At 35.4% G+C, this 25,312-nt stretch overlaps 1 protein-coding gene across 1 annotated transcript; it reads left to right on the forward strand.

Moving 5' to 3' along the window:
• On the forward strand, window positions 1–24,970 carry ren (renin). The gene is made up of 9 exons (XM_056464265.1): window positions 1–140; window positions 3,880–4,030; window positions 4,105–4,228; window positions 5,897–6,015; window positions 6,285–6,481; window positions 11,012–11,134; window positions 18,065–18,209; window positions 19,006–19,104; window positions 24,352–24,970. The coding sequence occupies exons 1-9, from the start codon at window positions 73–75 to the stop codon at window positions 24,511–24,513; spliced, it is 1,188 nt and encodes a 395-aa protein (XP_056320240.1). The 5' UTR covers window positions 1–72; the 3' UTR covers window positions 24,514–24,970.
• Window positions 24,971–25,312: the final 342 nt, after the last annotated feature.

The raw sequence follows: 25,312 nt of genomic DNA on the forward strand, positions 1-25,312 counted from the left end.
AACACGGGCATAAAACGTGTGGCACAGATTTACTGGGTTACTGGACAGTGAGTACTAGATCCATCAGTGAGAATGAAAATCCACTGCTTGACTCTTCTAATTCTGTCTCTCTCAGTGACCAGCACAAATGCCTTATGGAGGTAAGTGAACATATTTTTCCTAAATGGAAAACAGTATCCTGCTCGTTATATTTTTGCAGTTTTTCTCATACATATGGTATTTTATCATGGTACAAAAGTAATTATTCATTAATTAAAGAATGTAATATCATGGTACTGTATGTGCATAATAATAGCAATAATAATCATAAAACCGTAATGTGGTTTAAAACAGTGGTTTCCAATTCCACTTCTGGGCCTCATCCGCTCTGCACATTTTCCATGTCTTGCTTATTTAACACACCTGATTCAGATCATCAGCTTGAAAGCAGACACTCTATGAACTGGCCTTGTGTAGAATAAGAGAGACATGTGCAGTCCGAGAGGTGTCCAGGACTGGAGTAGGAACAGCTGATTTAAACATCATGTACCATTGTAGTCGTTTGCATCTGCAGGAGGACATTTGTTTTACTCATTGTTAAATAAATTTCCTTGTTTAAGTGGTTTTTTTTTTCAAATTGGGGTCTAGGGACTGCAAGGCAAAGTAAAAGGGTGCTAAAAATGTTTAACATTTAAATTTTGGACATGAAAAGATTAACTGCATAATTAACAATAATCACATCCAAAATAAAGTATTGTATATATATTATATGTGTGCTGTATATTGATAATGTATATAAACATACACATAGGCATACAGTGCTCAGGATAAATGCGTTTAGAACACTTTTAAATTATTATTTTCTATAGGATGCTTTACAATAATACATTTGTGCATATTAGATTAGTCAGCACACTCAAAAATATGATTAATGCTGTTTGTTCTAACTACCTGTTTAAAATGAGATCAATCATTACAATACTTGTAATTTCTTTGGCCAATTTATTTGTTTTATGTTGAGTCCACTTAAATTTGTAAACCATTAAGTTAACTAAAGAACTTTGTGTTGGGACAACATGAAGAAATTGTGTCGGACCAAATTTGAATGTTTGTGTTTTCCAGGATGTTTTATGGGATTGAATTAAGAGAGGGAAAAGTTGACATTAAAAGTAATCTTAGGTGTTAAAAGTTAATAGAAGACTTGTTAGAGTTTAATCTTCACTTTAGTTTGAAGATTTACATGCTTTGGGTGTCGACAGCTTAACTGGCAAACATGCAGTTTATTTGCTTTGCTCAGTGAGCAATAACTGTCCTAAAATGAGTACTGAGATCAGTCTCAATCAACTGTATTTGTAAGTCATGAAATATGCTTAAAATGGCTCTTTTAGTTCATTTAGGATTTAACTTCAAATAAAACTAAAAGTTTCAAAATGTAAAACACATAATAGACATACAGTTGAAGTCAGAATTATTAGCCCCCCTATTGACTTGTTATTTGATAGTCAACAGAACAAACCATCGTTATACAATAACTTGTCTAATTACCCTAACCTGCCTAGTTAACCTAATTAACCTAGTTAAGCCTTTAAATGTCACTTTAAGCTGTATAGAAGTGTCATGAAAATATCTAGTAAAATATTTTTCACTGTCATCATGGCAAAGATAAAATAAATCAGTTATTAGAAATAATTTAGTAAAACTTTTATGTTTACAAATGTGTTGAAAAAATATTCTCTTCCTTAAACAGAAATTGGGGAAAAAAATAAACAGGGGGGCTAATAATTCTGACTTTAACTGTACATTATATATTTCAGACCTCAAAATAAATAAAATAAGCAAAAAATATAAACGTATTTAAACTTTATTTGATAAAATCGTGTTGGACCAACTCAATTGTGTTTATTTGTGAAAATAGTTTTTTTAATTTGGTGCTAAACAAATTCATTGGATGGAAATCCTGCCCTCAAATCAACTAATAAGTTTTTTTTTTGAGTGCACCAAAGCCCAAATTGGAACCATCTAACAAAAAACATCAAACCACAGACCAAAAATTAGTACATCTAAATTAATATGTTGGGAGGAAATTCTAAATAAAATGTTAATAAACAGGAAAAATATAGATAAACATACAAAATAAATAATTTACTGGACATTTTTGAAATTGTATATTTGCTATAACTCTTTGGAATTGAATATCTTTCTATTCCTAAATATGTTAGGTGACCAAACTCTTTGAATATAACTGTTTAATAAAACTGTTTTATTTAAATGCAACAAAAGATATTGTCTATATTCGCTGAGAAATAGATAAAATATTTATAATTAAAAGGGGATGTACTCATTTATGCTGTGCACTGTATGTTTGAGAAAATGTTTATTTATATTTAGATAAAAATATACACTTGAAGTCTGACTTATTAGCCCCCCTGTTTATTTTTTTCTCCCAATTTCTTTTTAATGGAGAGAAGATGTTTTCAACAAATTTCTAAACATAATAGTTTTAATAACTCATCTCTAATAACTGATTTATTTGATCTTTCCATGATGACAGTAAATAATATTTGACTAGACATTTTTCAAGACACTTCTATACAGATCAAAGTGACATTTAAAGACTGAACTAGGTTAATTAGGTTAGCAAGTTAGGGTAATTAGGCAAGTTATTGTATAATGATGGTTTGTTCTGTAGACTATCGAAAAAATATATAGTTTAAAGGGGCTAATAATTTTGATCTCAAAATGGTTTTTAAAAAATTTAAAACTGCTTTTATTCTAGCTGAAATAAAACAAATCAGACTTTCTCCAGAAGAAAAAATTATTATCAGACATACTGTGAAAATTTTATTGCTCTGTTAAACATCATTTGGGAATTATTTAAAAAAAGAAAAATAAAATCAAAGGGGGGCTAATAATTCTGACTTTAACTGTATATTTATAGGATATAAATGTTTTGTATAGTTTTGTTTTAATGTATGAGTGTGTATTATATATAGATAATAAAATATAAAATACACATATATTATTTTAAAAATATATACATATATTTGGAATTTGATTAATCATGATTAATTAAGAGTAAGCGTTTAAGTTTTTATTTATCTCAAATGTTTTGACAAAAATCAAATATATGCTATATACCTCTTATAAAGAGGTAAATAAAGAAAGAGTAAATAAAGAAAATGCTTAAGGAAATATATCTTTTTACAAATATGTGTACATACAGTATTAGAGACAGTATTCGTTCATTCATTTATTTTCCTTGGGCTTAGTCCCTTTATTCATATGGGGCCGCCAACTTATCGGCATATATTTTACACAGCGGATGCCCTTCCAGCTGCAACTCAGTACTGGGAAATATCCATGCACACTTATTCATACACATAAACTATGGCCCATTTAGTTTATTCAATTCACCTATAGCACATGTCTTTGGACTGTGGGGGAAACCGGGATGAAACCCACGCAAACACGGGGAGAACATGCAACTGACACACAGAAATGCCAACTGACCCAGCCAGGAATCAAACCAGTGACCTTCTTGCTGTAAGGCGAATGCGCTACCCACTGTGCCACTACATTGCCCTATATGGAAATGTAATTTTCAAATGTCAAAATACATTGCAAAGTGCAATTTAAAGGTATAGTTCAGACTATTAAAAACTATTTATATATATATATATATATATATATATATATATATATATATATATATATATATATATATTATATAAAACTAGACTATTTTTTTTTAATTTGGTCATTATTTTGAGGAATACCTAAAATGGTTAGTCATTACATTTTGGTTGATTTCCACTATTTCACTACTTTGTAATCTTGGTGTTTTATAATAATACATAAATATCTAAACAAATAATAAAGGTAACACAACTTTCTCTCTAGGGTAAAACTGAAGAAAATGCCTTCCATACAAGAAACTCTGAAGGAAATGGGCGTCACTCCAGCTCAAGTGTTTTCTGAGATTATGCCAAAATATCAAGAACCATCTCCCACTAACGGCACAGCTCCGACACCTCTGATCAACTACTTAGATGTAATTAGCGGATAGAAATACATTTTCAGCACCTGTATGCAGTACATGTAATCTACATATTTCTTGTTTTGCAGACTCAATATTTTGGTGAAATCAGCATTGGTTCACCAGCTCAGATGTTCAACGTTGTGTTTGACACGGGTTCTGCCAATCTCTGGGTTCCCTCACATAGTTGTTCTCCTTTATACACAGCCTGCTGTAAGTCTTACTGTAAAAAATATCTTTAAGCTGTTTTCCTAATTTTGTGATTCATGTTTTCAATTGTTATTTTTCCCTGTTTATTTATGCTTTTGATTTGCATTATGGAACCTTAATCTTACTTTCAACAACTTTTAACTTTTAAAAACGTCACTGTTATTAACATTTTTAATAGTTTAAAGTGATATATCGTCTGGGTTGGTGTTGTATATTGCGCTACAAAAACCTTGTAATAAACTGCCAATATATTTTTTGTTATTTGACAGACTTATTTCTCTCTATATTATTTCTTACACATTACCTAATTTTTAAGTACTAAAATGTCCAACACAACTGTCAATAAAAGTCACTTTGTTAAACCGTAGAATCGAATTTTCAATATCAAAAGTCAACAGAGATCAACATCTTATAATGCAAATCACAACCGTAAATAAAACACTTAGTAGAAAACACTTGTGATTCACAAAATACAAAATTATTTGAGTAATATTTTTACAGAGTAGTTTTTGTAAAATGTGACCCTGGACCACAAAACTAGTCAATTATACACAATTATATTTAGCTATATAGCTAAAAAAACATTGTATGGGTCAAAATGATAGATTTTTCTTTTATCCAAACAATAATTAGAGTATTAAGTAAAATAAGGTTCCATGAATTTTTTTTGAACATTTCCTACACTATAAACAATAATATCAACAACAATAATAAAAACAGTAATAAGTTGAGACTACTCAAATGATTTGTGATAAGTGATTCCCTAAGTTCGTTTGAGTAATGGGACATTGACAACTCAGTTGAGTTGAGCAAATGTGGTCTCTTCATTGAACTAACTTTGAAGAATCCATCAGTGGAAATGTTAATTTATTCAGCTTCCAAGTGATGTATAATGTCATATATAATGTATAATAATTACATCAGATGATGTAAAAAATGATACTTAAGATGACTTATAATAATTGTGTGTTCCAGGGTAACATATTATCTACACTGTAAAATTTTGTGTTTTCTGTTTATTTGCTGCACTGTAAAAAAATTATATGACCAATTAGTCCTGACGGCATATGTTTTTAGGTTATTGTAACTTATTAATCTAAGTTAATCATGATTTAACTTAATTTTATAAGTTACGCAAGCTGTTTTAAGTCAGTTTAACATAATATAAGTTTATTGGACTCATAAGGTTCATTTGACTGTTTGACATTTGACCAAGATTGTTTTTACAGTGTGTTGTGAATTGCATTATAGGATGTTGATCTCTGCTCTGTCGACTTTTGATGTTAAAAATTCAACTCTACAGTTTAACAAAGTGACTTTTATTTACATTTTAGTAGTTTGAGACAAGATATTGCTTAAGAAATAATATATAGAGAACTAATTTAGTAAAATAACAGAAAATGTCCTGACAGCTTATTGCCAGGTTTTTACAGCAAAATATATTACATCAACCCAGACAATATATCACTTTAAATGATTAAATATGTTACTAAAAGTCACTTTTTCAAAATTTTCAAGGTAAAAAAAAAATTGTTCACAAAAATGAAACACAAAATATAAAAAATTTCAATTCAAATGTGCAATTTACAGATATTTTTTACAGTGTACATGTCATAAAAAAACAAAACTAAACCAACATTTGCACCTTCCTTTCTCCATATGTTTTTTTAGTCACACACAACAGATACGATGCTTCCAAATCCCTCACACATATTTTCAACGGCACAGGATTCTCCATCCAGTACGCTTCTGGAAATGTCCGGGGCTTTCTGAGTGAGGACGTGGTTATAGTGAGTCTTGATATAAATCTTGATTCATCAAATGATTTTTAATGGAATGCGTGCACTAGGATGGTATTTTTATGGTTCATCGGATCAAACAAAATATATTGGTAGTCATCTAGATTGCCAAGTTGGACAGAGTTACAAGATATATGGACAACCAAGTCCAGATTCTTATGCACCATATTTGACCTGCAATACATATGGAATGCTTATAGTGTGTAAAGACAAGAACCATAATTACAAAAAGGAAACGACTTGACCTCTCTCTTTTTTAGGTGGGCGGTATCCCAGTGGTGCAGGTTTTTGCAGAAGCTACAGCTCTTCCTGCAATCCCCTTCATCTTTGCCAAATTTGATGGAGTGCTGGGAATGGGCTATCCAGATGTGGCCATTGATGGGATTACTCCAGTGTTTGATCGCATCATGTCTCAGCATGTTCTGAAAGAGAATGTTTTCTCTGTGTATTACAGCAGGTGAGCATCAGCCTTCATTTATAGTACATGTCAGCAAAGTAAGTGAGACAGAGAAATTTCATAATAGAGTTTATGGTTAAAGGTCACGTGAAGTGCTTTGAAATGCACATTTTTGTTCGATTTGTGACATAATTTATCATTTCTTTTTAAATACAATGTAGGGCGGGACATAGAGTAGTTCCTGTGCTTTTTAAATAACTTTTACAATGTAAATTGTGTCAAAGCAGCTTAACATAGAAGTTCTGGTAAATTGAAACTGTCAGTCCAGTTTTCAAAGTTGAAGTTCAGTTTAGTTCATTTCAGTGTGGTTTAGTTTTCACTGCTTAAAGTCCAAACACTGAAGAGCAAATCAATCGATGCGCAGCTCCACAAGTCTTAAACCGTGCAAGCCAGTCACGACAGTGGCGAGGAACAAACTTCACCAATTGACGAAAGTGAAGAAAAAAAAAAAAAGAGAAATGTCTTGTGCAGAGCTGCAGTCTAGGTGCCGGAGGCTAAAGAACCCTGGACGCCCATCATGGAGAAGTTGCAGGTACCACTCTGCCAGTGAGAGAGGTTGAGCTCAATGTCTTGAAGGGGGCGGGGCATGTGAGATACTAGAAAGTATTTGATAGGTCAGAAAATGTATTTCTTCTTTTTTTAGATTAGATTAAAATTTATTGTCATTACACATGTACAAGTACAAGGCAACGAAATGCAGTTCAGGTCTAACCAGCAGTGCAAAAGCAGCAAGTGCAGGTTACAGGTATAAGTTATAAAGTGCAGTTATAGAAAAACTACGGTAATATTTACAGATGGATGTACTATGAACATTATATACAGGTGTATTAGCTATGAACAGATTTATAATAAATGAATATATATACAGGTTGCTATTAGTAATCAGAAGTGTGCAGATAGATAAACAATTACAAATGTATATGTACAGTGGGTGTGTACATAGTTAGAAATGTCCATGTGCAGTCGGTATGTACAGTTCAAATAAATGAATCAGTGCAATGTAGTGCAATGAATATGTGCAAATGTTAAACAGTGCAGTGATTGTGAGGAGTATAAGTTAGAGGAGTGTGGGGGGTGTATTGGGGGGGCTAAAGAGTCAGTGAGGGGCAGAGTTCAAAAGGGAGACAGCTCTTGGGAAAAAGCTGTTCCTCAGTCTGCTGGTTTTTGTCCAGAGGATCCTGAAGCGCCTGCCGGAAGGCAGGAGAGAAAACAATCTGTGAGCAGGGTGAGAGGTGGCCCTAAGAATACTGCGTGCTCGGCACAGACAGTGTCTCTTCTGGATGTCCTCTATGGCTGGCAGTGTGGTCTCTGTGATGCGTTGGGCAGTTTTCACCACCCGCTGCAGTGCCTTACGCTCAGCAACAGAGCAGCTTCCATACCAGACTGTGACGCAGTTGGTCAGTATGCTTTCTATTGTGCTGTGGTAGAAGTTCACCAAGACAGCTGATGAAAGCTGGTTCTTCTTAAGTTACCTCAAGAAAAAAAAGGGCGCTGGTGAGCCTTCTTGACCAGGCTGGAGGTGTTGGTGGTCCAGGAAAGGTCCTCTGAGATGTGGGTCCCCAGGAACTTGAAGGATGAGACAGGCTCAACGACCATCCCATTAATGTGGATGGGATCATGTGAGCCTGTTCATCGTTCGTTGTCAACTGCCAAAACAAAAACAAGAATAGAGAGATAAAACATAGTTATATCTCTTACAAGTGTAATATTAAAATACAGAGAAACAGAAAACACAATAAACAAAAAAAAAAAAAAAAGTGAGTTTGCATAAACGGGTTTACATGAATCAAGCTACATAAACAACAGGCCAAAAGAAAGAAAACTCAAAAAGGCATTATGACTTGTCCTTAAAAAGGTTGTCATAATGTATGTCAAAAATGTAGCGCTTTTCTTGTTCCTTGTAAGTCTAAGAGAAAAAATATGAGACTGAAATGCAGCAAGAAAAATAGGGAAATATAGAGGGTATTTAAGCCATTTTTGCATGTGAATAAAACATTTTGCATTAAATATTAAAAAAATACATTACAAAACATTACAAAATGTCACATTTATAAACTTAAAGAGCTCAACTCAACCCAAAATCTGTTTGTCACACAGCATTCAAAAATCTAATGAGGAACCAATGGGATATGAGCAAATTAGCATCAGCATACTTAGAAATGGATAAATTAACCAAATAAATTTTGTGCAAAATTTTGTAATGAATCACCCTAACATTTGTAGATATAGAAAATATAATTGACAAAAAAGCTGACATATAAACGAACCCCAGTAGAATTGATCCCTGGGGTTAATTGTTCTTTGCAGTTGGAATATTTTTGCGAATGTGACTGTTATTACATTTATGATCAAAAATTTCAATACCACTCAAACATAGAGCTGGATAATCACTGTTAGCTTTATTAAACCAAAGATCATTTGTAACTAACTGTTTTAAGCCAGTTGGAATTGTTTTAGCAAAGTATTATATTCCTTAAATGGTTTTGGAAAGTTATGGAGATTCATGAATTGTTCAAAGCTTAGAATATTGCCAACATCATTAAACTCAGATAAAATACAAATCAAATTATTATTCAACCACCTAGAGAATAATAAGAATTAAGCAACTTATTTCTTATAGTCAGGTCAGAATTGTTTTAAAGAAATATTTTGTGGAGGAGAAGCCATGAACAAAACAATTTTCCCACGAAAGAAGACATTGCTGATGGAAGTTGGATAAAGAAACAGGTAACTTGCCAGGCAGGAAATTACTTTTCAGTTCGAAAATGTATAGAACACTGAGATGATTAAATATATGATCAGGAATGAAAAAACAAAACAAAACACTTTGATATTGGATTTGCAAGGCATCTTTTCAACCAGTTTACTTGAAAGATTTTCACAGTATTTTCGAAAATCAGAAAATCCAAGCTGCCTTCGCTTTTAGGGTTAGAAAGGACTTCTTTTTTGTTTATAAGGGTTATTTTTCCTGATGAAGTTGAAAAATATTAATTTCCTTTATAGCTTTAAAGAATAAATAAATAAAGAAAGAGTATGGTACACAAAATGAGAGAGGCCTTCCACCTTAGATAGAAGAACTATTCCATATACAGTACAGTCAAAGATCTCTCTGAAACCAAGCACTAAGGATATATTTAGTGCATTTTATAAGAAAATTTAAATTATGTCTGCTAATGGAGTGTTTAGTGATATGAATGCCTGAATATTTTACACTTTTTTACTGAAATTCCTTAAATCTATTATCCATATCATGAATTCTCATAATTTAACATTTTGAGATGTTAAGTTTTAAACAGAAGGCAGATGAAAATTGGTCAACCAATTCTAAAGCTCTAGGTAGCATTTTTTTTTTTGTCCTCTGAGAACAATGTAGTGTCATGAAATAATGGTGGACACCTCCACTATGAATGTCCAGAATTCTTTAGCCTCCAGTGCCTTGACTGCTGCTCTGCACAAGAAGTTTGGCCTGGCTTCTCTCAATGTTTTTTATAACACTTTATTTTGATGGTCCATTTGAGTATTAGTAGACTATCTGCTTAGTATCTGCTGATACTACTCCTTCAACAGACATTTAACTGACTATAAGAAACTTTGCAAGTACATGTCAACTTACACTAACCATAACCCTAACCCCAACCTAACAGTTTACTTATAATCTAATGAGAATTAGTTGGCATGTAGATGTAACGTAACATAAATTCAACAAATGGACCATCAAAAAAAGTGTGACCGTTTTTTCCCCTCACTTTTGTCAGTTGGTGAAATTTTGTTCCTTACCACTGTCGCCACTGGCTTGCTTGGTTTGGGACTTGTGGAGCTGCGCATCGATGAACTTGCACAGTTTCAATACATGAGAACTTCTAATTTTGTTAAGCTGCTTTGACACAATCTACATTGTAAAAGCACTACAGAAATATAGATGAATTAATTTAATTGAATTAAACAGATTTAACAGATTATGCAATTTTAATTTCCTATTATCATCTTGGTTAATTTTTAGGCAAGGTAGCTCTGGCTAAAAAAAGGTAATTGGGCAGCCCTTAATTCCTCAATAAATATCAACATTAACAATCACTGAGCTGTTGATGTCTTTATAAAAGACAGTTATAGACAGTATCTATAAACGTTCTACCAAATCCAAATAGTTTTAGGGTGTAAAAAATTAGCACGTGTTCTATGGAATCGAATGCCTTATGGAAGTCTTAAAAAGAGTATGAATCAATCTAAATGAATCATTGGTCAAAAGATTTGATGAGAAACTGAAGTATAAGGTGATGTAAAAAAAAAAATATTTTGATGGTCCATTTGAGTATTAGTAGACTGTCTGCTTATTATCTGTTGATACTTCTCTTTCAATAAACATTTAAGAAACTTTGCAAGAACATGTCAACTTACACTAACCCTAACGCCAACCGAACAGTTTAGTTATAATCTAATGAAAATAAGTTGGCATGCAGATGCAATGTAACTTAAATTTAACAAACGTCGTACTAATGCATTTGTTTTTGTCTGTATTTGTATATCTATAAGGGACCCAACACAAATCCCTGGTGGAGAGCTGGTGCTGGGTGGGACAGATCCGAATTACCACACTGGATCTTTCCATTATATAAACACCAAAGAGGAAGGCAAGTGGGAGGTCATCATGAAAGGGTACGAATATAATCATCATCAATTACACGAAACAATAATGATTTCTTTCTGACATTCCACATCTGCTTTGCATCACACTTTTCACAAATACTTCTGCTTATAATAGATATCCTATATCAGTTAATACAAGATCTCCGGTAGCCATCCGTTTTTAATTTTGACCAGAAACTAAACCATTTCCCGAGAGGTCCTTACTCTGTCCTTTAAAAAAACAGCTGACCTGAAAATCAATCATGTGGCCACGCTTATGTCGTTCCAAATCTGCATTACTATTTTTTTCTTTCTTGAAATACGAGACATACTTTTGAAGTTTACAGTGTACAGTAGGTTGTCCTTTTCCATACATTTTCTGTGATGGAGCTTTTAAGCTTGAAAAAATTGACACAAGGCCCCGAAAAGGTACGAAACAATTTCCAAATAACTTTTTCATTATCTGCATGTGACTACTGCCTTGTAAATTATGGGATGCAATTGTAGTTTGGGTGACTTCCATTTAAACTAACTGAAACAAATCACTTTAATTAATAAAATAATGCATTTACAGTACATAGTGTAAGATGTGTTTGGCTTTGTGCTTTATTTTTACAAATCAATAAAATATCATTACAGTATGTTTGTTTTTAATGTGACATTAATAGTACAAGCCTAGTTGTGGCCAAATTTTTTTTTTTTTGCCTTTTGTTCCTCCAGATTATTTTATCTTTGTATTCCCTTTACAGTACAGTAATATTCAAGAATAAATGCTTGCATTATTGCTGCAGAAAGACCCAAAGAGTTATTCATGGTCAAATTCTAAGAAATAGCCTTTTAATATTGGATGGATGAATTGTGAGAAGAATAATGGCACCTCTGTAAGGCAAGGCAAGTCTATTTATATAGCACATTTCATACACAGTGACAATTTAAAGTGCTTAACATAAACAGGAATAAAAGAGACAAGTATAAGAAAATAAAAACAAAGAGTAAAAATGAATAACAACACATTAAAAAGGTTTAAAAAAAAAAAAAAAAAAGAAAGACATAATAGTGCGAGTTGTGGGACGTAGCACAGTGCTCATTCAGTAAAGGCACAGCTAAACAGATGTGTTTTCAGTCTTGATTTGAACGTGCCTAATGTTGGAGCACATCTGATCATTTCTAGAAACCGATTCCAGCAGCGAGGGTTGTAGCAGCTGAATGCCGGTTCACCCTGCTTTGACTGAACCCTTGGAATTTCTAGTTTATTTGATCCTAGTGATCTGAGTGATCTGTTTTGAAGTCCTAAGTCATTTAGTGATTTATAAACAAGTAACAATACTTAAAAATCGATTCTGAATGTAACTGGGAGCCAGTGTAAAGACCTGAGAACAGGTGTGATGTGCTCTGATTTTCTGGTTCTGGTCAGAATCCTGGTTGCAGCGTTCTGGATAAGCTGTTGTCTGACTGTATTTTTGGGAAGGCCGTTGAGGAGTCCATTACAGTAATCCACTCTGCTGGTGATAAAAGCATGAACAAGTTTCTTTAAGTCTTCAGTAAGAATAAAGCATCTAATTCTTGCAATGCTTTTGACATGATTGTATGCTGATTTAATTATTGCTTTGACATGACTCTACCCAATTTTTTCACAACCAAAATGACATCACTTTTCAGACCCACTTCTGAACTCAACATGCAGTCAATTGCGCTTCACAGTTGTATAATCATATGGATATTTTGTGTAATTGAGCCAATTATGGGTCAATTATGAAAAAAAAAAAAAAACAGAAAATGTTCTTTGAAAACAGCTGGCAAAAAATATAAATAAGATAACGTCATTGTACTCCATTGCTTCCCACTTATAGACTTTACTTGGGTGGGCTGCTTTACCCATTTCATGCTGTTCGTTCTGTGTCCGAATTGTCAACGCACAGAAAGTATCATGTCTCACATGCGCTGCAGACCCACAGAGACCCACAGCTTTTTGCATCTGGCTGGGGTTTCTAAGTCTACTAAAGTGTCTGGGATTTGGTTTTGCTTTCGTTTTCGAAGCTGCCGTTAATTTTATGCGTAGAGCCGTGAGAGATGCATTAAATAATTAATTCTTTAATCTAAACGACTCAGAAAAACTTTACTAAATACTCGGAGAGGACGACATTACATCAAAATTGGCTGCAGAATATTTGCACACCATCAGAAATGGCTAATCAACTCATTTGCCTTAATTAAATAATCTACACGTTTTATTTTTGTAATGTAATTTTTTTTTAGGTATTGTCTGTTTTTATCCCTTTTATCTGACATTTATTTCTCATTTGCTGTATATTTTATTAATTCGATGATGGCAATACTGTACAAATGTCATGCCAATAAAGCAACCTGAACTTGACTGAGAGATAGATGAGCAGATTTGACCTGTCAGTGGGTGCACTTGCCTCCTGATTAGTATAAAAAAAGAAACAGTGTATTTTTTTTTAAGTCTTTTTAAAAAAAAAAAAAAAACTTTTAAACCCATTGAAAAGCCTTCATTAGGTATTTAGAAGTAGTATTTTTTTAAGTAGTAAGAGGAAAACAATTCTAATTTTGAGTTGCTGAAACAAAGCATCCCATGATTTATGCAAAGCCTCATGGGCAAAAAGCAAAAAAAAAAGGATATTCCAAGTAGGGTGATCAAATTAACACATTTTCTATTACTAGACATGTCCTCGGAAACCTGCCTTTTTTTCAGCCAGCAAACCACAGCCACATCCATATCACTCTGCAGCCCAAGACTGGTTACTTACTGAATCTAAGGAGGGCTGTGCCTGGTCACATGGGAAAACTAGGTTGCTTTTGGAAATGGTGTTAGTAAGGCCAGCAGGGGCGATCAACCTAATCCCCAGTCCTAATGCACCAGTAAAGTGAAGGGGACACTATTGTTATAGAGCGCTGTATTTCGCATGAGATGTTAAACCGAGGTTCATGACCGTGGTCATTAAAAATCCCATGGTGCTTCTCGTAAAGAATAGAGGTGTAACCCCGGTGTCCTGGTCAAATTCCCTCCATAAGCCCGTACCTATCATGGCCTCCCAATCATCCCCATTCACTGAATTGGCTATATCACTAACTCTCATCTCCACCAATAGCTAGTGTGTGGTGAGCGCACTGGCACCATTGTCCTGTGGCTGCCACCGTATCACCCAAGTGGATGCTGCACACTGGTGTTGGTGTGGAGAGACCCCCCCCCCCTCATAATTGTGAAGCGCTTTAGGTGTATGGCCAATAAAAATGCAGACTAACATAATATGCTGGTTATGTAAGCAATTGTGTCATCTTGCAAGAGCTACTTTCACTATATAGTCAAGTCACCTTTATTTCTAGACTATAGCACTTTATACTCTGTACAATTCTTCAAAAACAAACAAACAAACAAACAAAGGACTGGCCATCACTAGGCCATCATTGGATTAATGTGGGAAGTTCACTTGTGTGGGCTACACACACAGAGCCCGCAATGAGCTCACAGCTGTGGATCATACCTGGGGCTAGGCCGGACTGGGTCTGTTTAGATTTGGTGTGCTGGAACGGGCCCATTGTGCATCATTGGCCCTGCAGGAGCATGTTTGTAGGGGATTGATAGTTTGATTCTAACAAAGTAAAATACTAATTTATTAATTCAGTCTATGATTCATTCATTCATTAATTTTCCTTCGGCTTAGTCTCTTATTTTCCAGGGCCAACTTATCCAGCATATGTTTCAGGCAGATGATGCCCTTCCAGTCGCAATAAAATACTAATTATTTAATTAAAGTAATCAATGGGATTAGGTACAGTAATCAATTTGAGGACCAAGGCGATGCAGCACCGCTAGTTAGAGTCAGTGTGACATTTATGGTCCAAAACCAGCTTCTAATCGTACCAATGTAAAAACTCACACGCCTGGCCAGACCGAATGACGGGGATGGATCTAGGCTGGCAAGCTGACAGAATTGGGTTGAGTATTCCCACAAAACAAGAGTCGGCAAGTTCACAGTTTTACAAATTTGCCTCTAGCCTTAATCAAACGCACACAAACAAGCTAATTAGGGGCTAAGAGTTGATGAAAAGCAACAGACAGAGTTTTATATCAAGACTAAACTTGCCCACACATGCAGATCCTCATGGCAGAGGGCAAGAATTGGTGAGAAAGACCTGAATGCAGACTGGTTGGTGACATCACTACCTCTTTTGAGTGCATGTGTCTGAGACTACATGTTTGAGATCAGTTTAGTTTGCTCCATGTCACTGTGGTATCTTATACTGGATGGCTAACCTGCTTAGGGGAAGGTTAAGAACCAGAGCCAAGTGACAATAAAGACTAATCTTGCCTATCCCTGCCCACACATGCAGATCCTCATAGCTAAAGGCAAGACATAGTGAGAAGGGTCTGACGGCAGACTGGTTGCTGTAGGCTGTAAGCTGAGACTAATGCTTTTAAAGGCTGATTTGAGGCTGATTTATACTTCTATAGCTAGCGTTTCAGAGGTGTTATTGCAGAGCAACACAAACAGAGCACAGAAGTATATATGCATGGTGGAATGCAAGGCAGGCGCCGTGGGTCACACTGATAACTTGACGCAGAAGTATAAATCAGCCTTTCTACTTATTTTTTTATTTTTATATTTTATTCATATATATATATATATATATATAAATATATATATATATATATATATATATATATATATATATATATATATATATATTTTTTTTTTTTTTATTATTATTTTTTTTTAATTAGAATATGCAAGTAGTACACAAAATGGGATCACATACAAAGAGAACAAAACAACAAAAAACATGAAAACACAATGCGTGCATGTAAAGGTAACAAGGTGGACAGTCTGAGTACATACGTACATACATATGGTAAAAAAAAATGTGTATATATATATATGACCTGTATAACCATCATTAACTGAAACCAATAGCATAGATAAATCTATATAAAAGAGGTAGAGAAAAAAAAACAAAAAAAACAATCCGTAGTAAGGAATGTCAACAATGATAGTAATGTAATGATAGTGAAAAAGGACAACAGTAATAACGACTGACAACAACAACAACAATAATAATAATAATAATAATTAATTACAAGTACTACGCCAACTACTACTACTACAGAAAAATACTAATGTTACAACCACTACTGCTGCTGCTACTACAGCCACACTACTACTACTACCACGTCTACTACAACTGATACTACTACAATGACTAAAACTATTGATACTACCACAACTGATACTACTACAACAACATTTACCACTACTAGAACGTCTACATCGACAAAATCGGCTACTTCTAATACTACTACACCAACGACAACTACTGCTACTACAACATCTACCAATTCTGATACTACTACACCAATGACGTCTACTATTACTTATACTACTACAGCTATTACTTCAATAACCACAACTACTACTACAATCACTACTACCACTACTACAACAATGACAGCAATCTGAATAATGACACAAGCAGAAATACTGATGATAATGATAATGAGGAGATAAGAGGAGGACAAGTCAAAACAGTAATACTAATAATGGTAACAAAAGTAGAAGTAATAATATTGATGATAGTGAAAAGCGAGGGGAGGTTTGGAAATCAGGAAGAGGACATCTAAGTCTAATCACCAAAACAAGTGAGTATACCAAGGGTATAAGCAATTATTTATCCTCAGAACTCGTAATACCCAAACAGCTTGTGGAAAAAAGCAGGCATACTGAGTATACGTGCGTGTAGCAAGGACTACACCACTGGCGTAGAAGTATAAATGCATGGCTACGCACAAGGCAGGAGCCATCACTCGACGCAGAAGTATAAATCAGCCTTAAATGCGTACACCTAAACCCGTAGAATTTTCAATGGAGTTTCTGCTCTCACCTGCTGCTCCTGACGGCACTTGCATTTAAATGAGTCTATCATTTCAGTTTACGAAAGAACAACTAAATAAATGGTTAAGTCTATTTAACTGATTATAGTTTAATTAAATTACATTAATACCATAAAAGGAACCTTATGGCATTGAAAATTGTCATGTTAACATTTCACCGGATGCTTAATGGTGGCTAAAGAACAGGCATGTGATTGGCTGCTTGCTACTGATATCCCACCTTCATGTGCACACGCATATAAAATCAGAATCAAAGCCCGGATTAACAGTGAAAGTAACCAATTAGAGTCATAGTAACGACAAAGTCGGACTGGACTGATTTGGTTTCGTCAACTTAAAACTAAAGGCTGATTTATACTTCTGCATCGAGTGACCCATGGCGCCTGCCTTGCGTGTAGTCGTGCATTTATACTTCTGTGTGCTGTTTGTATTGCTCTGCAAAAACACTTCCAAAATACTAGCTGGCAGTAGGGTTTTATGTTCCTCTGTGTCGGGTTTCTTCACTGGTGTTGGGTTTTTTTCTGAAAGCTTAAAGTAGCTAAAACTCGCTCATTCAGAGGCAGGATTCAGCGGATGTGCAACAACTTTAATCATAAGCTAAACACAAAATAAATGTTTCCATCTGGAGCTCCTTCATAGGGACTCGACACTTGTAAACAAATGTTCTATTGAGCTCGCAGCTCTCAGCACTACCCACACTTGTCAGCGATACCAAGCCAACCAATCACAGAGCTTGTGCTATGCATCATTGCGACGTGTAGTTACATTTTTTGAGAGGTGTGCGTCAGCATTGGCACCAGCCACGGCAAGGGGTGTATGACCACGCAAAGGCTGCGCTGGACCATACAATTGATTCAGATGTACATATCAGCCTTAATCCTGTAATCCTGAGTTTGTTCAGCCACCATTGTGGTACAGATACCAGTTGTAGATCCATCTAACTACTATCTAACCTTTTGCTTTCTATTTCTATATTTATTCATTTTCAAGCCAATAATAGCACAAAAAAGAATCTGTTTGAATTACCTCAATGATAAATTGTTTCTCTACAGGGTGTCTGTTGGGGCAGATATCCTGTTTTGCAAGGATGGTTGTACTGCTGTGATTGATACAGGCTCCTCCTACATCACAGGCCCCGCCTCCTCCATTTCCATTCTGATGAAAACCATTGGTGCCGTTGAACTGGCAGAAGGAGGGGTAAATTCTGCTTACCTAAGATTATAGACATTCCCTAAAAATCTGTCTTCATGCAAGAACGTACAAATAATCTGGTAATAATTTAAAAACGGGTTAGAAAGAATAAGCCATTAAAACCGGGAACGTTTCATTCTGAACATAAATTATAAATCCACTGTTTAACTTCATAAACTATAAAAACTGAAGAAGCCAAAATTGAAGACTCAAAAACAATATTATGATATCTCTAAATCTCAGCAGCAGTGGCAAACTATCAAACGTCTCCAGAGTTGTAAAAAAAAGTGTGTTACAGTGAACAGAGGATCTTTTGAAATATTTACCACTGCCAAATGATTGATAAAATTTTAAGTCAGTTTTTCAAAATGCAAACAAACATGCACAAGTGAATGATCATGCACAGATATATGAAACACGCCATTTCATTTACATCTCATATACAAATGCTATGGTTAAACAATACTTCTATAGCCAATGCCAGATGATATGAGCATTAAAACCTGTTTCTTATTGTTCTGTTTCCTTTTCCTGTTGCACAACTCCATGGGAACAGCTGCTTTGGTCTATCATGTTTGGCTGAGTCTCATAAATAACGTCTGAGGAGTGAACGGAATGATTGAAAGCTGATGTCGTTTTTTTTCCTATCGTCAATGTGGTTAATTTTCAGTGTAGAAAAATGTTTGTTTCTTTCAAAAGTGAAGTTTAGTGTCAGTTATCCAAAATGATGCAGCACAATGTGTTCCTTGTGTGGCTTTTAGGCCATCATTCACTTTCTTTTACTCTTTTGTTCTACTTTCAGTATACTGTGAGCTGTAATCTGGTCAGGATGTTGCCCACTGTTGCCTTCCATCTTGGTGGTCAGGAATATTCACTCACAGATGAGGACTATATTCTTTGGGTGAGGACTCTTTTTTATTTCATATAATGCACCACACACTTACCGGACACTTTATTCGGTATATTGCTGGTAATAAAACCCCCTGATGTATCTGAGACATAATGAATCTAATCCACTTCATATGTGGAAAAGTGACAAAGTTCTATTTTGAGTTCCTCCCTTACTGAAAGAGGCAGATCTCGCCATAATGCTCTATATTAAAAATCAGGGGTTTGCACAGCTGCTTCAAGTCAACACACATAATTAGTCAGAGGTGGTATCAGCAATCCTTACCTTACCCAGCAACCTTCTTGCTGTGAGGCGACAGTGCTATCTAAGTCTAAGCCACCATGCTGCCCTTAATAATTCTGAAAATTATTATTACTTTTGCTTATTATTTAATTTCAGTTAGTTTAAGTTCTTCATTTATTGTGATATCCAAAAAAATGTATTTAATTCATTCATTTTCTTTCACTTATCTGGGGCCGGGTTGTGGGGGCAACAGTTTCAGGAGAGAACCCCAGACTTCACTCTCCTCAGACATTTCCTACAGCTCTTGGAGGATCTTGGGTGTTCTTGAGGAATTCCCAGGCAAGCTGAGAGATATAGTCCCTTCAGTGTGTTTTTTATGAGTCTTCCTCCCAGTGGGACAAGCCTGAAACACCTCCCTAGGTAGGCGTCCAGGAGGCATCCGAATCAGATGCCCGAGCCACCTCAGCTGGCTCTATAGATGTGAAGGAGCAACGGCTCTGCTCAGTTCCTCTTGTGTAACAGAGCTCCTCACCCTATCTCTGAGGGTGCACCCTGCCACCCTGTGAAGGAAACTCATTTTGATTGCTTGTATCCAAGATCTTGCCCTTTCGGTCATGACACAAACTCAGGTGGGAATGCCTTTTCCAAGTCCACAAAACACATGTGGACTAGTTGGGCATACTCTCATGAACCCTCTAGCACTCTGATGACGGTATTGAGCTGGTCCAGTGTTCTGCGGTCTGGGCAAAATCTGCATTGTTTCTCCTGGGCTGAGGTTTAACTATCGGGCAGATCCTCCTCTCTAGTACCCTGTCATAGATATTTTTCCTGGGAGGCTGAGGAGTGTGATCCCCCTATAGTTGGAACACACACTCTGGTCCCCCTTCTTAAAAATGGGAACCACCACCCCAGTTGCCCAGTCTAGAGTACTGACTCTCAGTGACTTCAGCTTTGGTCAACCCCAGCATCCTCATCCCTGCTTCCTCAATGGAACATGTGTCAGTAGGATTGAGGATTTCTTTCAATGTCAGACAACATCCTCAGTTGAGGTCAATACTCTCTTACATGCTTGACTTGTCGGTACCAATCAGCTGCCTTGAAAGTCCTACAGGTCAGCCAAGCCTGGCAGGACTCCTTCTGCAGCTCGATGGCATCCCTTACTTCGGTGTCCACCACTGGGTTCATGGATTGCTGCCATGATAGGCTCCACAGCCACAGCTCATCACATCCACATCAACAAAACAATTGAACAGCATAGACCACTCTGTCTCAATGTCTCTGGCTGATGTGAATGTGAAGTTCTTCCAGAGGTGAGAGTTCAAGATCCTTCTTTGTTCAAGATCCTTCTCCAGATCTATCTGGCCTCTTCCTCTGCCAGCAGATCCTTAAACTTACAACCAGGTGGTGGTCAACTGACAGCTCTGCCCCTCTCTTTACATGAGTGTCCAAGACATATGGTTGGAGATTAGATGATACAACCACAAAGTTGATCATTGCATTGATGTACACCCTTATTCTCAAACATGGTGTTTGTTATGGATAAATGTGACTTGCACAGAATTTTAACAACAGAACACCACTTGGATGAAGATCAGGGTAGCCGTTCCTCCCAATCACCCCTCTCCAAGTATCACTGTCATTACCCACATGGGCATCGATGTCCCTCAGTAGAACAATGTCCCCAGTCACCTTATACCATTTCTCATAAGGACTCCAAAAAGGCAGAGTTGTTTGCTCAGGTATTTGGCCCATCCCATTCCCTCCAGAGCAGAGTTTCTTCCCTCCCAGAGAGGTGACATTACATGTCCCAAGAGCCAGTTTCAGTGCCTGACCATTGGGTCATCATGGTCCTGACCTTCAACCACCACTTATTGCCCCTTGTGGCTCCTCCTCCTGAGGTTGGTCCTACGTTGATCCTTCGGGCTGAGCCCGGCCGAGTGCTGTGGGGGGAAAAAAACTGTCATCAGACACTTGCCTACAAGCACCAACCCCATAAGAGTAACCATAAGGGGAATTTGTATTTCAAAAACATTTTTTTGACCAATAGTTTTATTTTTAATTTACCAAATTAAACTTGTTACTCTATATTCAGGGTTAGTTCACCTTTGAACTTTTTATATGTATGTTTCTAAATACATATTAATATTTCTTAATATAAATCAAGTTTTTATTTATACAGCACTTTACAAACCCAGAAGTGAGCCAAACAAATAATAATTATATTTTAAATTATAAATAATTTAGGATCAAGATCATAATACATCCACCAATAGGAGGCAATCTACACAGAGTGTAACTCATCAATTAACAGAAAAAGAAGAAAGAAGAGGCGGGACACATTTTGTTTGGCCTGCATTTCAATGTGGTGTTGCATTTCCAACAGTGTTGACAACTTAGCAATTTTGTTGCTAGATTTATCAACTTTTCATACTACCCTTGCAACGTTTTTTCAAAAAGCACCTAGCAACAATTTTGTATTTTTTAACATACATTTGGCTACTTTTAGCAATTTTTAAAAAGTGACTCAAAAGAGCAGTGGCTGCAGGCTACACTCAACACACACGTTACTTTCAAGTTAAACTGTTTGCTCAGATTGTTTTTCATAACTGTTAATTTACTGATATTTGTTAACATGTATAATTGTTGGTAATTTAGGTTGCAATAAATTCCAATAGTGCTATAATTGTTGCCAATTTCACAAATGTGTTAATTTCACAAGTTAAAAAACTACACAAGCTGTGATTGTTTAAAAGAATGCAACTGTTCATTATCAGTGTTATATTTAAAAAAAATCCTATCAAAGAGTGTTTGTATTTTACAAATTTTCAACTATATTTTTCATACAAATCTAAATGGACATATTTCAAATAATGTTTTTGCTAAGATTGCCAGTCAATTAGAGAAAACATTAATTATTTTGTATACTACATAAAGATGTAGCTTTGAGTTGCGATTACGCAATGATGTCATCACACAAAGTAATATGTTAATAAGAACCTATTTATTGTGCATATGGATGTAATGTTTTAATATAATACCGCGCCTTAGAGAGTTGAGACATGATGGGCTTACGCTTGTCAGATACTACGTGATGACATCACTGATATGCATATTAGTATGTGACGTCATCTGGCAACATTTAGCTACTTTTCATTGGAAATAGTTGACACTGGTGGTTCCACTTGTGGTTTTTACTACACTTATTCATGGACTTCCAGAGTCTTAATCAAAAAAAAAAATGCAATATATAAATATGACCTTACACTTTTTAAGTACACTTATATAGTACTTTAACAATTCCTTAATGTTTGTTAATTTTGTGTTTTGTGTTATTTGAATTTTTTTTGCATTTAAATCTGTTCTGTCATTAGATTTAGCCATGTGTTAACCAACCCCCCCACCCCCCACACTCTTTTTTTCAAAAATGAAAGAAAAAACTAAAATCCTTTATCCATTGTAATGTCAAGATGTGGTGTTCCCTTGTTCTATGATCATTTGAGTGTTTCATTGTGAACATTTTAGTCAGTTTCAAGAAGGCACCAATTCTACTCAAGCTATACTCAGCTAGCAAAATTTATGTGGCCCAGATCCGGCCCACACCAGACACTTTAATCTGGACCACATACTGATTGGAATGATGGCTCTAGGGCGGTCCGCTCCTGTTGGTCAGATCTGGGCCACAAATAAGCCAAAGCAATACCACATATCAGCCAGAATTCAACCAAATGAACAAGAATTGACCCTATTCTGGGCCACAGTTTGATTTTATTCTGGCCCAGATCTGGCCTACACTTTACACCTGCTGGGTGTGGCAAAGTACAAAAATCCCAGCATGCATTGCAGCATGAGTACATTCTATAGCTTATTGATGCTCCAGTTTTCATTGTTTGCTTTTGATTCTGCTGTTTATGTTTACGTTGTTGATTTTGTCACTTTTAGTATCCTTTTTGTGATGTTTGTGAGTTTTGTTCATTTTGTTAATTGTCACCGTTGTTGAGGTTCATATGCTGATTATTGATGTCTCTGTGAGCAGAAGTTAAAGCATAGAAGTTTTTTCAGCTTAACTTCAAAATTCTGTGGCATGTGCAAGCATGTTATTACAATACTTTTATTAATGGGTTAAATATTGGTTTACATCAGTGAATTATATTATTTCATCACAGGTTGCGCCTCAACTTTATTATTATTATTTTTTTTTCATTGGCTTGTTTGCTGTAATGAATAAACTTTTCAAGCAAGTTCTTAAAAGTTACAGCAACCAAAAAGAAAATTATATTAAGAGGTTTAGGGCTATGAGCCCAACTAAAGCAAACACTTTTCTCCATGGCATACTGTGATGAATATTCGCCAAATGTGGCCCACCTATGTTTTAAGATAACTGGGCCACATTTACACTTACACGTGTGAGCCACTTTAGGTTTAGACCCAGATTACCCTTAAATGACAATGCCACATTTTTGCCAACTGTGGCCCACATTTGTCCTCCATCATTTGGGCCAAATTTATCATTTTTTACATTGGTCACATTAGGCTCATATTCAGATTACATTTCGCCATAAGTGCCAAATCTTTGCCCTAAATGGCCCATATATGAATTTGAATCTTTGGCCCCCCTTTGCCATTGCACAGGTGGGCCATTTGAGGCTCACATTCATTTTGTCTGGGCCGAAGGAATACCACCAGTGCCGCATAACTGCCTAAAGTGGCCCACATTTGCATGCTATCTGGGTACTGCTAAGCTAAGTGTTGTTTTTATTACAAAAATACAACTGCTGACTCTGTGCTACACTGGAAAGGCCAGCCTTTTGTAAAGCATAGAAGTCTGGGATCTATTTCACTTAATGGAATGACACTTTTCATTAAAAATGAAATGCCTTATGTTGTATTTGCATATTGTTTTCCAGATGCCTTCTCAAGTGTAGCATCTGTTTTGGAATTCATCAGTCAATGATACACACATGGAATTTGCCTTCGCTCTGTTAATGTCTCTTTCTCTTCTTTTGTTCTACCCTACAGCAGTCAGAGTTCGGGGAGGATATTTGTACTGTCACGTTCAAAGCATTGGATGTGCCACCCCCTACTGGTCCTGTCTGGATACTGGGGGCAAACTTCATAGCTCGGTACTACACAGAGTTTGATCGAGGAAACAATCGCATTGGCTTTGCACGAGCTGTCTAACAAGCACTTGGTTTTCTGCTATTCTGAAAATTGAATTGTTTTCACTTAGTGTAACACAAACCATAGCCTTCTCGATCTGTCACATCAATAGCAGATTACAGCTTTCATTGTGAAAAAAAACAAGTGCACTTTAGCTTTACTTTTTATCACTTATTAAAAAAATAATATATTTTGAAACAGTATATTTAAGTGTGAACTGAATGTAATCCTTCAAGGGATTTAGGCTGTGTTATTTACAATACAACTTAAATATATTATAGTTCACATTTCTATAGAATCCTATTTGTTTTGTACATTTTTGACCATGTTTAAGTGTTTTTTAATTAATTTACACTTCTCTTATATCTGAAATATAGTTAAAATTTACTGCTGAATGCAAAGGCAGGTATTTAGAAATTTTATATGCTAGTCATTGCATCAAAACAAGTAAGCATATTAAAAGCACAACAACATTTAATGTAACTCTTTAAAAACATTGATTGTTTCAACCAAAATTTTCATTTTCATCAAATATGGACAAAATAAAATAATAAAATAATTTAAAAAAAATGTAACACAACCAATTGGTTTTGTCCATTTTTTACCAAAATGTGGGTAGAATCAAGACATATATATATATATATATATTTTTTTTTTACTAATGATTTAAAATGTACTTGTAAGGACGTTTTTGACATATGACAAAGTTTGTTTTTTTAGTATATTTTATTGTGTTAATAAACAGTTATGGACGATGTTTATAACTTTGGTGGCCTTTTGTTTCATTAATATTTTTTATTAAGATAGTGCCTATTTGAAA

Source organism: Danio aesculapii, chromosome 8, assembly GCF_903798145.1.
Source record: "Danio aesculapii chromosome 8, fDanAes4.1, whole genome shotgun sequence".
Classification (NCBI taxonomy): Eukaryota; Metazoa; Chordata; class Actinopteri; order Cypriniformes; family Danionidae; genus Danio; species Danio aesculapii.